The sequence below is a fragment of the Oreochromis niloticus genome, linkage group LG5 (assembly GCF_001858045.2).
Source record: "Oreochromis niloticus isolate F11D_XX linkage group LG5, O_niloticus_UMD_NMBU, whole genome shotgun sequence".
Lineage (NCBI taxonomy): Eukaryota > Metazoa > Chordata > Actinopteri > Cichliformes > Cichlidae > Oreochromis > Oreochromis niloticus.
This window is the reverse complement of record NC_031970.2, coordinates 34,616,028-34,629,999: the sequence shown is the minus strand read 5'-3', so window position 1 is coordinate 34,629,999 and position 13,972 is coordinate 34,616,028. Positions and strand designations below refer to the sequence as shown.

Below are 13,972 nucleotides of genomic sequence, written 5' to 3'. Positions count from 1 at the left end.
ATCCGTGTAACTGCTCTCATTTACTGTTTTAGCTGTTTAGTGGTCCTTAAAATAGTTTTGTGAGCTTTAACCTGAGATTCTGGCATTTCTGGCAAAATCCATTTATATTTACTGTATTTTCCGCACTATAAGGCGCACTTAAAATCCTTTAATTTTCTCAAAAATTGGCAGTGCACCTTATAATCTGGTGCGCCTTATCTATGAATTCTGGCTGTTCCAGTGTTTATAGAGCAGCTACCAGAGAATTCAACGTTAATGAATTAATGGTACGGAAGTGGAGGAAGCAAGAGGAATGAGTTGAGTAAAGTTTGACTTATCTGACTGTTTTGTTTCATTTAATGCGCTTTATAATGCGGTGCGCCTTATGGTCCCATAAGTATGGTAAACAATCGATTTGAGATTTAATGAATCGATATCGCTTTATTTAAGATAAAGTTAATTTGAAATGGGAAACTTGTTTTTTAAAACCCACTCCTATTTCTGCCTCCTTAGTTTAACTGTGTTGGTCATATGCAGTCCCACAGCAGAAGACATTCAGATAAATCTAGCACAATAGCTGATATTGTGAATAAATCTGACACCCTCCCTGGCTGCTCCAGTCTACATGTCAAATATCCATGGACAAAATACTAATACCAAGTTACCCTCTGATGTATGAATATTAGATAGAAAGCACTTCCGTAGAAGGACGTGCTTGGCTAAGGCAAGTTGTATAAAGTGCTTTGACATTTGAATTTAAATAAATCTATTAAAATATAATAATTTTGGTTTGGCTTGAACTCTGGGATGAAACATAACTTTTAGTTGCACATTTCTCAACTTTACTGAAACCCTTAAATGTAGCGTAGGTTAACTCACACCACTGTACAGGAAGGTGGTAAATCTGCTGGTAAAACAGGTTTCAATAGCTTGCTAGTTGAGCTGATATTTGAACCATGCTGATAAATAACTGAAATGCCTTGATTATCTGTCACATACTTAAACACATACCCAGCCAGATGCAGCTATGTCATAAAAACTACACAAAGAACTGAAGGACCTGAAATTTTGGTGTGCATGTCCATGGTTTCAAAATGATGACTTTGATGAACATAACAGAAAGATTTTATTACATATTCACCAATCTATTTTTGTTATTAACAAGGAAAAAAATCTAGCTACACTGAAAATGGTCAGCAATGACCTCTCGCATGCTTCTGTAAATGTGAAAACAACAGTTACAATTATGTGTTCTTTTTAATTGACTCTTTGCAACAGGAATAACCAGACAAAAAAAAAAAAAACTTAGTTTGACTGAACTGGTCAAGTACACCACTCATGCCACTGATGGTCCTGCTATTATTTAACTGTATGGACTCTGTACACTCAAAACCAAATACCTTAGTTATGATGAAAAGAGTCAACAGTACTAAGTACTGTAACAACACTGAATACAAAAAGCTTTTTCAGTTCTTGTTCTTTAGAAGAAAAAAAGCAGTCTGTCTCCACGCAGTAAAAAACCTACATGTGCTTTTGTTTGTGTGTGTACACACTGGGCCACAGTCCACATACACTGGACTTTGAGCCAGACTTTGCACTAGTCAAGAGAAAGAGTGACAGAAAAGCCTAGCCACTTCTGAAAAGTGAAAAAGAAAACAGTGAATGCAGTAAAAGCTGAAAACAAAGATTAAAATAACCAAATATATTTTGAATAATAACCCATTGTTCTAATCCCAAGTCTTTTCTTTAAATGAAAATAAAGCATAAATATTTCACTATGATGTAAAAGTTAACTCAGCCCAAGGCTATTCAGCTTTTATTAGCCAGTACCAAATCAACACCCTTCACTACGCCAAGGCAAAAAAAACAACAAAGTTCCAACATTCCCAAATCCCAATTTTTGCAATGAGATGTTTTGTTGCACAAGGGAGCTCAGGGGTTAAAACAACTGTCCTGTGAGGAACTGTTATCACTCAGAACAGGTAACAACCCTCCCACTATATGGAATATTATAACAGCTGCCTATTTCATTATAAAAATCATCTTGTGCTAAAGAGAACCTTTCTAAAGACCTTCATTAATCAGTTGTATAAGTTAAGGCAAAGCACACTAATACAAAGAACCAAGTTATATTTGCTTTCCACTAAGCTACAGACTAAAGACTACAGAAGTGGCTTTAGCTCAGGAGGTAGAGCAGGTCATCTACTAATCAGAAGGTTGGCGATTACCAGGATACTAACCTACTAACTAAGTTGCTCTCGGATGCATCTGTTGAAGCGTGAATGTTAGCTATAAGCACTTAGATAAAAAATACATACTTATGTATGAATGGGAGAGTGAAGCGAATTATATAAAGTGCTTTGACTGCTAAGATGGAAAAGCATTATATAAGAACCAATGCATTTATTGCAACAATTGCACATTACAAAGTCACTGAATAGATCTATGCTGTTCAATACACAATGCATTCCTTGCATAACAAGCAATTGCATATGAACCTTTTGTAATCTTCAGTTACTGACCTTAAAGGCAAATTTGCAGGTGATGTTTTCTGAAGGCTCTACTCCTCCAATCTGGAAACTGAGCAGGGGCAGACTCCCTAACACTATATCCTCTTCGTCATCTGTGAATAAAAATATTTAAAATGTAAAAATATGCAGAATATTACACTTGAGCAGTGCTACCAATATGTGAGAGAAATACCAGTTACAGCTTGGATTAGTACAATTTGTAGGATTAAGAAACAATAAAAGGAAGCAGGAATGTCTAGCCCAAACATGACTGGAATGAGAACTGCTCTTCTAGGACACCCAGCAATCCCTCAGCTTCCACACTGAAAGTTTCCCACAATACAGGTCCATAATGGTCTGAAGGAGCCTGTGATATTCAGTGACAAAGGCACAGACATTCTTCCTCACACATACACAAAGGTATCCAGTGGAGATAAACAGGCGTACTGTAGAAGGGGAATACCAGCACTGACTAAATAATAAAACACATGAAAATTTAAGTAGTTTGAAAAAGAATCGGTGTTTTCCTACCTCTTAAATCGCGAATGTAGCTGCGCACCGACAATTTTGCTTTGGCTGAGTGTGTGCCTTTATGTGTAGGCGTGCACTACAGAGAAAAATAGAGACAACAGAAAAGGGCAGGGAAGCAGAGAGACGGAGGGAGCGACAGGGAGAGAGCTCTAAAGGGAGGGGGAAGGGCTTGTGCAATCACAGAATACACAGATCCCTGCTCTGTGTGCCTATTTGTGTGAGATAATCATCAGCCCATGTGACTAAGTGTTGCAAGAATCTAAGCCCAGCCAGCTGAACCTGCTGCTTGCCTGCACCAATGAGATTCAAGCGACGCATGTGCTTGCATGTTTGAGCGCTTCTCCAATTCTGCTCATTGCTCCCATGCATATGTGAAAAATTTATTGATTTATTATATTTATAGACTGGAGCAATAAGATAAGATCTTAACCTTTATTAATCCCACATGTGGGAAATCTTTTGGTCATGGCAGAAAGTACAAGTTAAGAGCAGTATAAATTAAGAAAAAAAAAAGGGAAAAAAACAGTAGAATAGAATAACTATACAAAATAGAATAAAATACTATATACAATAGAAAAAGTACTATACAAATAGAATAACATACTTTGTTCTATTTGGAATATTACTGTTGAAAAAGCAAAACTATTTGAACAGAAAACACAATGAATGCAAAAACAGTGCAGTGCACAAAATGAATTAAAAAAAAAAAAAAGAGTAAAAACATTTTGCAACGTCAAATTAAATAGTCCCAGAATTTCTCTGGGACAGCTTACTGTATGGTATAGTATTTTTAAAATCACATAGACAATAATTAACATTAATGTTAGTAAAGGAAGAAGCCAGAACTTGTATGTGAGGTTGAGAGGTACCATGGAAATAAAGGTAGGACCACCTCAATACAAATCCTTGTTTCTGGAACTAGTCTCCTGTGAAGAGGCTGGACTCAGTTCCACTCCACCGTTGGTAAGGTGATTATACTTCAGTGTCTGTAGATTGGGATTTTTGGTAGGCAAGAGGACTGTTTCCTTGACTAGGTTTGCAGCCTAGGTCAAACCTACAAGGTCAAGGTAACTTTATTTATACCCATAGGCAAGGTAAATTTGCTTTACAGAAAAATGATAGCATTTGGCATCCCTTCAAAAACACACATACCTAGTAAAAATATAAACCTCACTGTAGCATATAGTAATTTAATGATTTGATTCAAAAACAGTTCTTATTTAATTCAGTGACAGCAACAGGGACAAAGCTGTTTTTATAACGCTTTGTCCTGCATCTCGGAAACAGAAACCTCTGTCCTGAGGAAAGAAGCTGAAATTCACCCCTTAGTGGATGGGAACCATTTCTAAGGATTGATAAAGCCATCCTCTGTACCTGCTTAGAGTACAGGGAGGCTAAACAAGACTGTGGCTCACCTATCAGACGACTGGACCATCTCACTATCTGATTCAGTGAGTGTTTCTCTGTGACAGAGGTCTGACCAAACCATGCCACCAAACAAAAGGATAAAAAACGTTGATGTTTTTGTAAATGTATCGTCAGATTTGCAGCCATATGGTCCTCCTATTACATCCAAGTGGTGAGTCACTTAGGCTACGTTCACACTGCAGGTCTTAATGCTCAATTCCGATTTTTTGATCAAATCCGATTATTTTGTCTGCTTGTTCACACTACAAATAAAATGCGACAGCAAACGCGCTCTAGTGTGAACCCTCAAAGCGGCCCGCATGTGCAAAAGAAGACGTCACACACAACGCGCTCTGTTTAGACCCAGAGCAAACAGTATTGTTTGACTGATGGCCCTTAATATAAAGACTTCGGACTTTACGTTTCCCAATTTTTGCTTTAAGTTATTTTGTTATTTACATAATAATGTAAATAACCTGATAATTATCCTTATTGCTGTTTTAGAGGAGCGGTGCTTCAAAGGATAGTTGCAGATTTCTGTCAGAATCTGCAGATTATACAGTACAAATAAAAGTGTTCACGTTTCTCCAACGTTGTCTTCCCAACAGTTTCACTAACATCTACACGGGATGGCCAGGAAGTGTTCGCGATGTCTTCTCGGGCGCTGATAATTGGCGTCTGTCTTGTGTCAGTGACGTAAAAGACGGATTTAATGCGACATGACCGTTCACACAGCAGTCGCTTTCTAAAACATCGGATATGTATCAGATTCAGTACCACATACTAAAGTGACCCAGATCGGATTTGAAAATATCGGATTTGTGCCGTTCACACTGTCATACCATGATCGGATATGGGTCGCATAGGGTCAAAAATGTCAGATTTGATGCGCTTTCGCCTGCAGTGTGAACGTAGCCTTAGTTGGGTGATGAGAGGGTGGAATCTGACAGATGCGATAGAAAAGATTCTAAGTTTTCCAACACTTTTGAGTTTCTCAAACGGGCCATGGGCATACAACCACTCTTCTCCATCAAGTCATCATCTTGCAGATGATATAATGGTGGTGCCGAACACACAGAGACAGGCGCAACGGGAGAGGTTTTGTCACCTGCTGCGTCCTCTCTGGAAAAATAGCATTTAAGCATGTTAATGTGGCAAACCCTCAGTGTCCACTTCATAGGGACCAGAAAACTGAGCATGGAGACCAGACCCAACTAAAGGGAGCCACGCCAGAACTTTTTCACCAGGAGCAAAATTTCGGACAACCGACTTTTTGTCATACCGGGCTTTCATGTTACCTTGGGTAAGTTTTCACAGTCCAGCTGACATGCGTGGAAATGGCGCTCTCTAAAACTGCAAACATAATCTAACACATTATGTCCGACTTGATGCGACTCTGACAACCATTTTTCCTTAAGCAGTTGCAGGGGACCGCGTGTCCAAAAACTAAGTCAGCCAGATAAACCACTCAGGAATCCCTAGGATTTACTAGGGATTAACTCCTTCAAAACCTGAGCAAATACTTTTGACATAAAGTTTGTTCCCTGATAAGTTTGAAAAATTCTGGGTAAACCAAAATGTGAAAAGAATTTTGTGAGGGCTTTCTCAATGTTCTTTGCCTTTAATGTGCGTAATGGAATTGCTCCGGGAAAACAAGTGGCGGCAGACATTACCGTTAATAAGTAATGATGGCCTGATTTTGTTTCGGGCAACGGGCCCACACAGTCCAATAGAACTCTCTCAAACGGTTCACCAAGCACTGGAATTGGGTGAAGAGGTGCTGGTGGGATCGGTTTACTTGGCTTTCCCACTACCTGGCATCTATGACATGACTGACAATATTTCACCACATCTGATTTTAGTCCAGGCCAAAAGAAGTTACATAGCATACAGTGACGCCTCTTTTTGACACCAAGATGTCATGCCCAGCTGGCATCATGCGCGAGACTGAGAATCTGAAGTCTATATTCCTTTGGCACCAGAACCTATGTAAATCAGTTGAGTCAGGAGACCAAGATCTCAACACCACACCCTTCTCCATGAAATATTTTACGGGAGCTTTAGATCCCTCTCTGTCCACAACAGAGAAAAAACAAGGCACCAGTGAAGGATCACACTGCTGTGCTCTGATCAACATTTCTCTCGTCATGTTTAAGCTCTGATTAATGTCTGCAGGAATCATTTCAGGAACATCACATTTGGACATTTTTGCAGAATCAGTGGGTGACACAAAAGAGTCGTCTTCATCAAGTGTAGCCATAAACGACCCCGACAATTCCACAATCTCACCCATTTTACGAGATTGCGCATGTGTAATTGTGCACGCAGGAAACACATCGGAAGAGGGGGAAACCGAATCAGCAGCAAGAGCAGTGACATCAAAAACTTCTGGTGCAGGAAAAACTTGCCCACCAGCTAGGTCATTACCAAGAATGAAGGAAAGTGCTTCAACTGGTAAGCGTGGGCACACGGCGACTTTAACGGCAAATGTAGGTTTACCATATGCAGAGGACCTTGGGTGACATTCATTTTTATTCCCCACACTACAGGGTGGGCCATTTATATGGATACACCGTAATAAAATGGGAATGGTTGGTGATATTAAAGTCCTGTTTGTGGCACATTCAATTCAGATAAAAGAACCGAATTCAATACTTCCTTTTTTCCATAACACACCGTCATCAGCGAACAAAGACCTGCCAATTCCCTCAGGTACAACAGAAAAAACATCATTAATCATTATGACAAAAAGCAGGGGACTAATCGCACTAACCTGTGGCGTTCCATTCTCAACCGTGCACTGACTAGAAATTGTAGATCAATTCGCACTTGGATCTTCCTACCAGATAGAAAGTCTCGGATCCAACTGAATGTCCTGCCACCAATACCCAGCTTATGCAACTTGATTAAAAGCCCATCCCTCCACAACATATCATATGCCTTTTATATGTCAAAAAACACTGCCAAAACAGACTCTAGAAAAGTGCAGGCCAATTAAAAAGACATAATAGTAATATAATATATATAAGTAATATAATAATAGCATCAGTTGTGTTTCGGGCTGCCCAGAAACCACTTTGATAATTGGCCAAAGCCCCTTGTGTCATGACTGTGTGCTGGCGGGCAGGGAGAGAGGACCCAAAATGCAGGTGCGGGGACCTCTGGCAGGTTTGACGCTGACTGGAGCTGAGCAGCACATTGGTTTGGCTCAGGCAGCGATGACAAGGTGCAGTCCTATGTTGGCTGAAAGAGTTCACAGAAACTCCCAACAGAGGGCGGAGGTGACTGGGTTAATTCTCCTGAGCTCTCAGCGGAGAATGATTGCCCTATGAGAGGGCTCATAGTTCTCAGGTAAAATGGGTTGTGCTAGCTTCTTGGTTTCCAGGGGTCCAGAGTCAGCTGAGGGTTGAAGGTCAGCCTCTGGGGAGGCCCTGGGGAGAGTTCCAGTCTCTAGAAAGACCAGCTTTTGAGGGAACAGAACAGTCTTAATGAGTGCGTCTTTTTGTTTGGTATGAATGAGTGAAGGGGGCGGCTCAGGAGGAGACTGGGCTGCTAAAGGCTGGAGTGACGGTTGAGGTGAGAATGAAACTGGTGGTGGAACAGATGATTGAGCTACAGGCAGCGGGGACACTGGAGACTGAGCTACAGGTAGCGGGGACGATGGAGACTGGGTTAGTGGCAGCTGAGCAGGTGGCACTGGAGACCGGGCTAGTGGCAGCGGGGCAGCTAACTGAAGTAAAGACGTGGAATTCTTTGTTTCACAAACATTACCACAACATGTCTTTAAATGAGTGTCAGTAGTCCGAAAAACAAAACACTCAGACGCATAATGAACAGTCTCTTGAGGTGGCAGCTCAGACAACAAAACAGTCTTTTTATCCTTTGGGCTGAGGTTAATTGTCTCTGGGGTGACAGCCACAACTTTAGCAGACTCAGAGAGGGTAAACCCAGGCTCGGATGGAGCAGGACACACACAGTACTTTTCATTTTTATTCCCCAAAGGAGAGCAAGGAAAACAGTCGAGGTTACTCACGATTGTCGACTGTTGTGGTGAGAAACTGGAGTGTGGCTGTGGCAAGGTACAACAATTCCTCCTGGGAGTGGGAGTGGAGATTTCAGAGGAGGCTGGTAATGACGGAGAGGTTGATGCCGATTCCTCATCGTCCGACCACATTGCCGGAAGGAAAAAAGCTGGCGAACAATGGTCGGAGCCAGATGTGGAAAGCGGGTTAATCCGCGGAGGCGGCGTAGGGTCATCTTCCTGCTATAGCGCCCGCGGCCGCACTGTGGGGAGCTTCTCCTTTCACCGCTGCTGCATCGCAATGGACTCGGTCCACTGCTGCTGCGGCTGCTTCGGCGTGAAATCCGGGAAGGCGGCTCGGTCACGAGCTTGAATCGCCTCCCAGGCTCGATGCAGCTCATTAATAACGTCCATTAATCCCGAGAGCTGGCGAAAATGATGATTCCTTTCTAGAATCGCCTCGATAGCGTTTATTCCCAACACCATCGCCTTAATATTCTCTGTGTGGGAAATCCACCTGTCCAGGCTCATGATGCGGGCGAGATCGCTCTCTCGGGACGAGCTCACTGGGTCCAGGTTCTGGTCGCGTCGTTCTGTCAGGACTGTGTGCTGGCAGGCAGGCAGAGAGGACCCAAAATGCAGGACTCACGAATGCAGAGACAAAAAGGTGAACTTAAGCAGCTTTATTGCTGTGCACAAACTGAACTAAACTGAACTGGAAATACAAAACCAAGCTAGCAAGCAGGCAGGCAAACTGAACACACAGGGGAGGAATGAGGGTGAGCAGACATTAACGACACGACAGAGAGCAAAGGAAACACAGGGCTTATATACACAGGGGAGTAATCAGGAAATCAATGGAAAACAAGAGGGAAACGCAGCTGGGAGGGATAGGGCTAACGAGAAAGGAGGCAAGTAAAACTGAACACACTGATACCAGACACGAACCTTCAAAGTAAAACAGGAAACAAGAAACAATTTACAAGGACGCAGACTGACACTGAACTAAATCTAGAATAATAATCAAAATAGAACCAGAACATTAATCATAATACAGAAATATACCAAAATATAAGAAACTGAAAAAGCTGGGTCAAAATGACCCAGAACTGTGACACCTTGTCTCTCCAGTTCAAAGGACAGTCTTACCATTATCATACGTTTCATCAACTTTCACACATTTGAGGTAAGAGCAATTGGTCTGTAGCTATCTGATTTAGATGGATCCTTCCCGGGCTTTCTTATTGGCACAATAACACCTGCTTCCAAGTACTTGGGAGCTCTCCCTTAATCCAAACTGTATTAACTGAATAAAGCAGTTTTTAAGTGCTTTCATACCAAGGTTCTTCAACATTAAATAACAAATCAGATCTTTTCCAGGGGCTGTGGGCTTTGTTTTCTTAATCGCCCTCACCATTTCCTCCAGCGAAAACAATGCATCCAAACTACTGTCTATATGCGCCTTTCTTACTAGAGCCTCCGAATACCATGTTTTAGTTTGGCACATTCTGTCTTTTCCCAACACCAATATGTTATCAGAGCTATGAATCTTAGCAAACATTTTTACCATAACCTCTACTTTTTCCTGATCTGTTACAAAGTTTTGTTGGCATGAAGTTAGAACGCAACTAAGCCTGGTAACGACCATTTTACGATAAAAACTGTCCAACAATAAAATACAACAGGAAGCACAAATATTCAGATAGACCATGGTGTCAGGATTCCTGGATCGGTGACCCAGTGTTTTCAGTTTTGTCACGTTTTATTTCTGTTGCCATATCAATGTTTTCACTTCCTGCTTTTCCTATGTCAGCTCACCTCGTGTCGTTAGCCAGATTATGTTCAGCTGTGTACTCACCGGTCTCTCATTATCATCCTCATCAGTCTGTGTATTTAAGTCCTCAGTTTCCTCCAGTTCTTTGTCGTGTCATTGATGTTCTTGTGGTGTTATCTTGTCGCTTTCGCCTGTGTTCAGTCAGCTAGCCATTCTGTCTTCCAGCCAGTCAGTCCTTCATTCATTCATCCGGTCAGTCGTCCAGCCAGCCAGCCCTGTCCTACTTCAGTTCTGTTTGTTTACTCCGTTGACAATAAACACCGACCTTCAGCTACCAACCTGTGAGTCCAGCGTTTGGGTCCTCCTTCTCTCATCCACGACATCATCCTGACAGAATGACACGACCCCGCGTTGTGGACCCAGCGGACTCGGAACCTTTTGAGCGGCAGGAGACAGCGCTCCTTCGCTGGACGGAGGAGCTCAGGGGGAAACAGCAGCTCTTCGCTGAGAGAGAGCATGTCTTTGAGGGGACTCGTCTGGCTCTGGGCGGGCCTCGGAGACGCCGCGGTTCTCCACCTGCTGCCTCACCTGCATCGGAGCATTCGCCGCGGAGAGTGGGCGTCACAGGCCAAGCTTCGGCTGCTCGCTCTCCCGCCGCTCCGCTCCTCGCTCGCCCGCCAGCCGTCTCACTCACCGGCTCTTCCACTTCGCCACGGCACAGCGGCGATGCCTCCCACCTCGGCTCAACGGAGGCTCCCGCGCCAGAGGCTCAGCTGTTCACCCCGCCCGCTTCCTCTTCCCGGAGAAAGCGGCGCACACGCCGTCATAAATTGGACTATTCTCAGCAACTCCCGGTGGTGAGTTCCAGTGACTGTTTTCCACACCCTTCATCCAATCGTCCACTCAAAACGCATAAAGGACTCATTTCTGATTCATGGGGAACTTCCCTCCTAGAGGATGAAGTGGACTGGGAGGATTGTTTCTGCTCTGCTCCCCCAAAGACTGTAAATAGTGATGGCAGGAAGACCAGAACAATCCCTGATACACCTGCCAGTATCACACACCCAGTCACTATTTCCACACCCATCACTCAGCCATTTCCTACCTGCACGGTGACCCAGATTCAGCCTTCCTCTTCAGCCGTTTCACCTCCTCAGATGACTAGGGCCCAGCCTACACTAGTGCCAGCTCCCAGGAGGAGGGCAGCTGCGACCCAGTCTACCTCCACACCTGCTCCTGTCTCTCGGGTGGGGGTGACTGGTGTCCAGCCACCTCCCGTGCCTGTCCCAGCGCCCAGGCTGAGGGCAACCAGAACCCCGCCTGACCTCCCTAGAAGCGCGAAAGAGCTAGCCTCTCCACCTGTCAGTTCACCACTTCATCCACCGCCTGATCCAGCTTTTCACGCCCTCGCACTGTCCCTGGTTAGGCTAGCTGAGGTGTCCCCTGCTCAGGCACCAGCTTTATTAGCCCAGGCTGTAGCTTTATCTCCCTCACTAGCACACTCTATAGCTCAGCCACCAGCCACACCAACCACAGCTCCGTCGTCAACCTCACCCACCTCTGTTCGTCCCTTAGCACCCCCACTCCAGTCAGTTCACTCGCCTGCTGTTCAGCCTCCACTCCAGTCAGTTCACTCGCCTGCTGTTCAGCCTCCACTCCAGTCAGTTCACTCGCCTGCTGTTCAGCCTCCACTCCAGTCAGTTCACTCGCCTGCTGTTCAGCCTCCACTCCAGTCAGTCCAGCCTGCTCCAGTCCAGCCTGCTCCAGCCCTCCAGGCCCCTGTAGCTCAGTCTCCTGTCCCTCAGGCCCCTGTAGCTCAGTCTCCTGTCCCTCAGGCCCCGGTAGCTCAGTCTCCTGTCCCTCAGGCCCCGGTAGCTCAGTCTCCTGTCCTCCAGTCTTGTCCTCTCCAGCCTGTCCAGTCTGTCATCCAGTCGCCCGTCCTCCAGCCTGTCCAGCCAGTTCAGTCTGCCATCCAGCATCCTGTAGTTCAGTCACCCATTCTCTCACCGTCTGTAGTCCAGTCTTCTGTAGTCCAGTCACTCATTCACCATCCTGTTCAGTTCCCGGACCTGCAGCCACAGCATCCAGAGCCAGCTGTGAGCTCTCCCGCTCCTCAGCCAGGGGTTTCCGCACCCGCTGGCCCGGCCGCTCCTCAGCCAGGGGTTTCCGCGCCCGCTGGCCCGGCCGCTCCTCAGCCAGGGGTTTCCGCGCCCGCTGGCCCGGCCGCTCCTCAGCCAGGGGCCTCCGCGCCCGCTGGCCCGGCCGCTCCTCAGCCAGGGGCCTCCGCGCCCGCTGGCCCGGCCGCTCCTCAGCCAGGGGCCTCCGCGCCCGCTGGCCCGGCCGCTCCTCAGCCAGGGGCCTCCGCGCCCACTGGCCCGGCCTGTCTCCAGCCAGAGGCCTCCGCGCCTCCTGGTCCAGCCTCGGCTCCAGCTTCTGCTTCGCCACCGCCGGCTCCCATGCCGTCGCCTGGTCCAGCCTCGGCTCCAGCTTCTGCTTCTCCACCGCCGGCTCCCATGCCGTCGCCTGGTCCAGCCTCGGCTCCAGCTTCTGCTTCGCCACCGCCGGCTCCCATGCCGTCGCCTGGTCCAGCCTCGGCTCCAGCTTCTGCTTCGCCTGGTCCAGCCTCGGCTTCGCACGGTCCAGCTTCTGCCTCGGCGTTAGCCTCGCCTGGTCCTGCGGCTGCCACGCCGGCACCCAGGCCATGTTCTGGACGTCGTCTTCCTCGCGGCCGCCCACCAGATCGACTCCAGCGTCACCGTCGGCCACGTGGCCGCCCACCTGACCTGTCTTTGCCTGGACTCTGTCCCTCCGTCCTGGACCCCCTCCGCCCTCCCTGTTCTGGTCCTTCTCTCTTTCGGCCGTCGGGTGCCGGCCTTTGAAGGGGGGGGGTACTGTCAGGGTTCCTGGGTCGGTGACCCAGTGTTTTCAGTTTTGTCACGTTTTATTTCTGTTGCCATATCAATGTTTTCACTTCCTGCTTTTCCTATGTCAGCTCACCTCGTGTCGTTAGCCAGATTATGTTCAGCTGTGTACTCACCGGTCTCTCATTATCATCCTCATCAGTCTGTGTATTTAAGTCCTCAGTTTCCTCCAGTTCTTTGTCGTGTCATTGATGTTCTTGTGATGTTATCTTGTCGCTTCCGCCTGTGTTCAGTCAGCTAGCCATTCTGTCTTTCAGCCAGCCAGTCAGTCCTTCATTCATTCATCCGGTCAGTCGTCCACCCAGCCAGCCCTGTCCTACTTCAGTTCTGTTTGTTTACTCCGTTGACAATAAACACCGACCTTCACCTACCAACCTGTGAGTCCAGCGTTTGGGTCCTCCTTCTCTCATCCACGACATCATCCTGACACATGGATCACTAAGGGTTTACAAAATGCATGTAAAAAGAAAAATACACTCTATAGGGAATTCCTAAAACAAAGAACAAAAGATGCTGAAAATAAATATAAAAAATACAAAAATAAGTTGACCAATATTATACGAGTATGTAAAAAGGAGTATTATAGTAAAACATTGAACAACAATAAACATAATATGAAGGGAATATGGGATGTTTTAAAAATAATTCTGGACAACAAAGTTATCCTCAATATTTTATTGACAATGGCAATATTATGAAAAACACTGCTGATGTGGTCAATAGCTTAAATCGTTATTTTGTAAATATTGGACAAAATCTGGCAGAACAAATTCCCAAGTTACTGCCATCTGTAGACTGTAGTGAATGCCTGATTGATAGGAACCCTAAC

The 13,972-nt window shown here is 45.6% G+C and overlaps 1 protein-coding gene across 13 annotated transcripts in view; it reads right to left on the bottom strand.

The window, feature by feature from the left end:
* plekha6 (pleckstrin homology domain containing, family A member 6) overlaps window positions 1–13,972 on the bottom strand; it is a 191,807-nt gene that overhangs the window by 48,681 nt on the left and 129,154 nt on the right. For 9 of the 13 annotated variants that reach the window (XR_003220236.1, XM_025907519.1, XM_025907513.1 and 6 more), the window contains one exon: window positions 2,502–2,602. Coding sequence is in view for 8 of the 13 variants with exons in the window: in XM_025907519.1 (XP_025763304.1) it covers window positions 2,502–2,602 (101 nt within the window). In the remaining 5 variants the exon portion in view is untranslated. Of the gene's footprint in view, window positions 1–2,501; window positions 2,603–3,020; window positions 3,194–13,972 lie in introns of those variants that run through there. The other 4 variants (XM_025907522.1, XM_025907520.1, XM_025907521.1 and 1 more) reach the window with 1 other exon arrangement.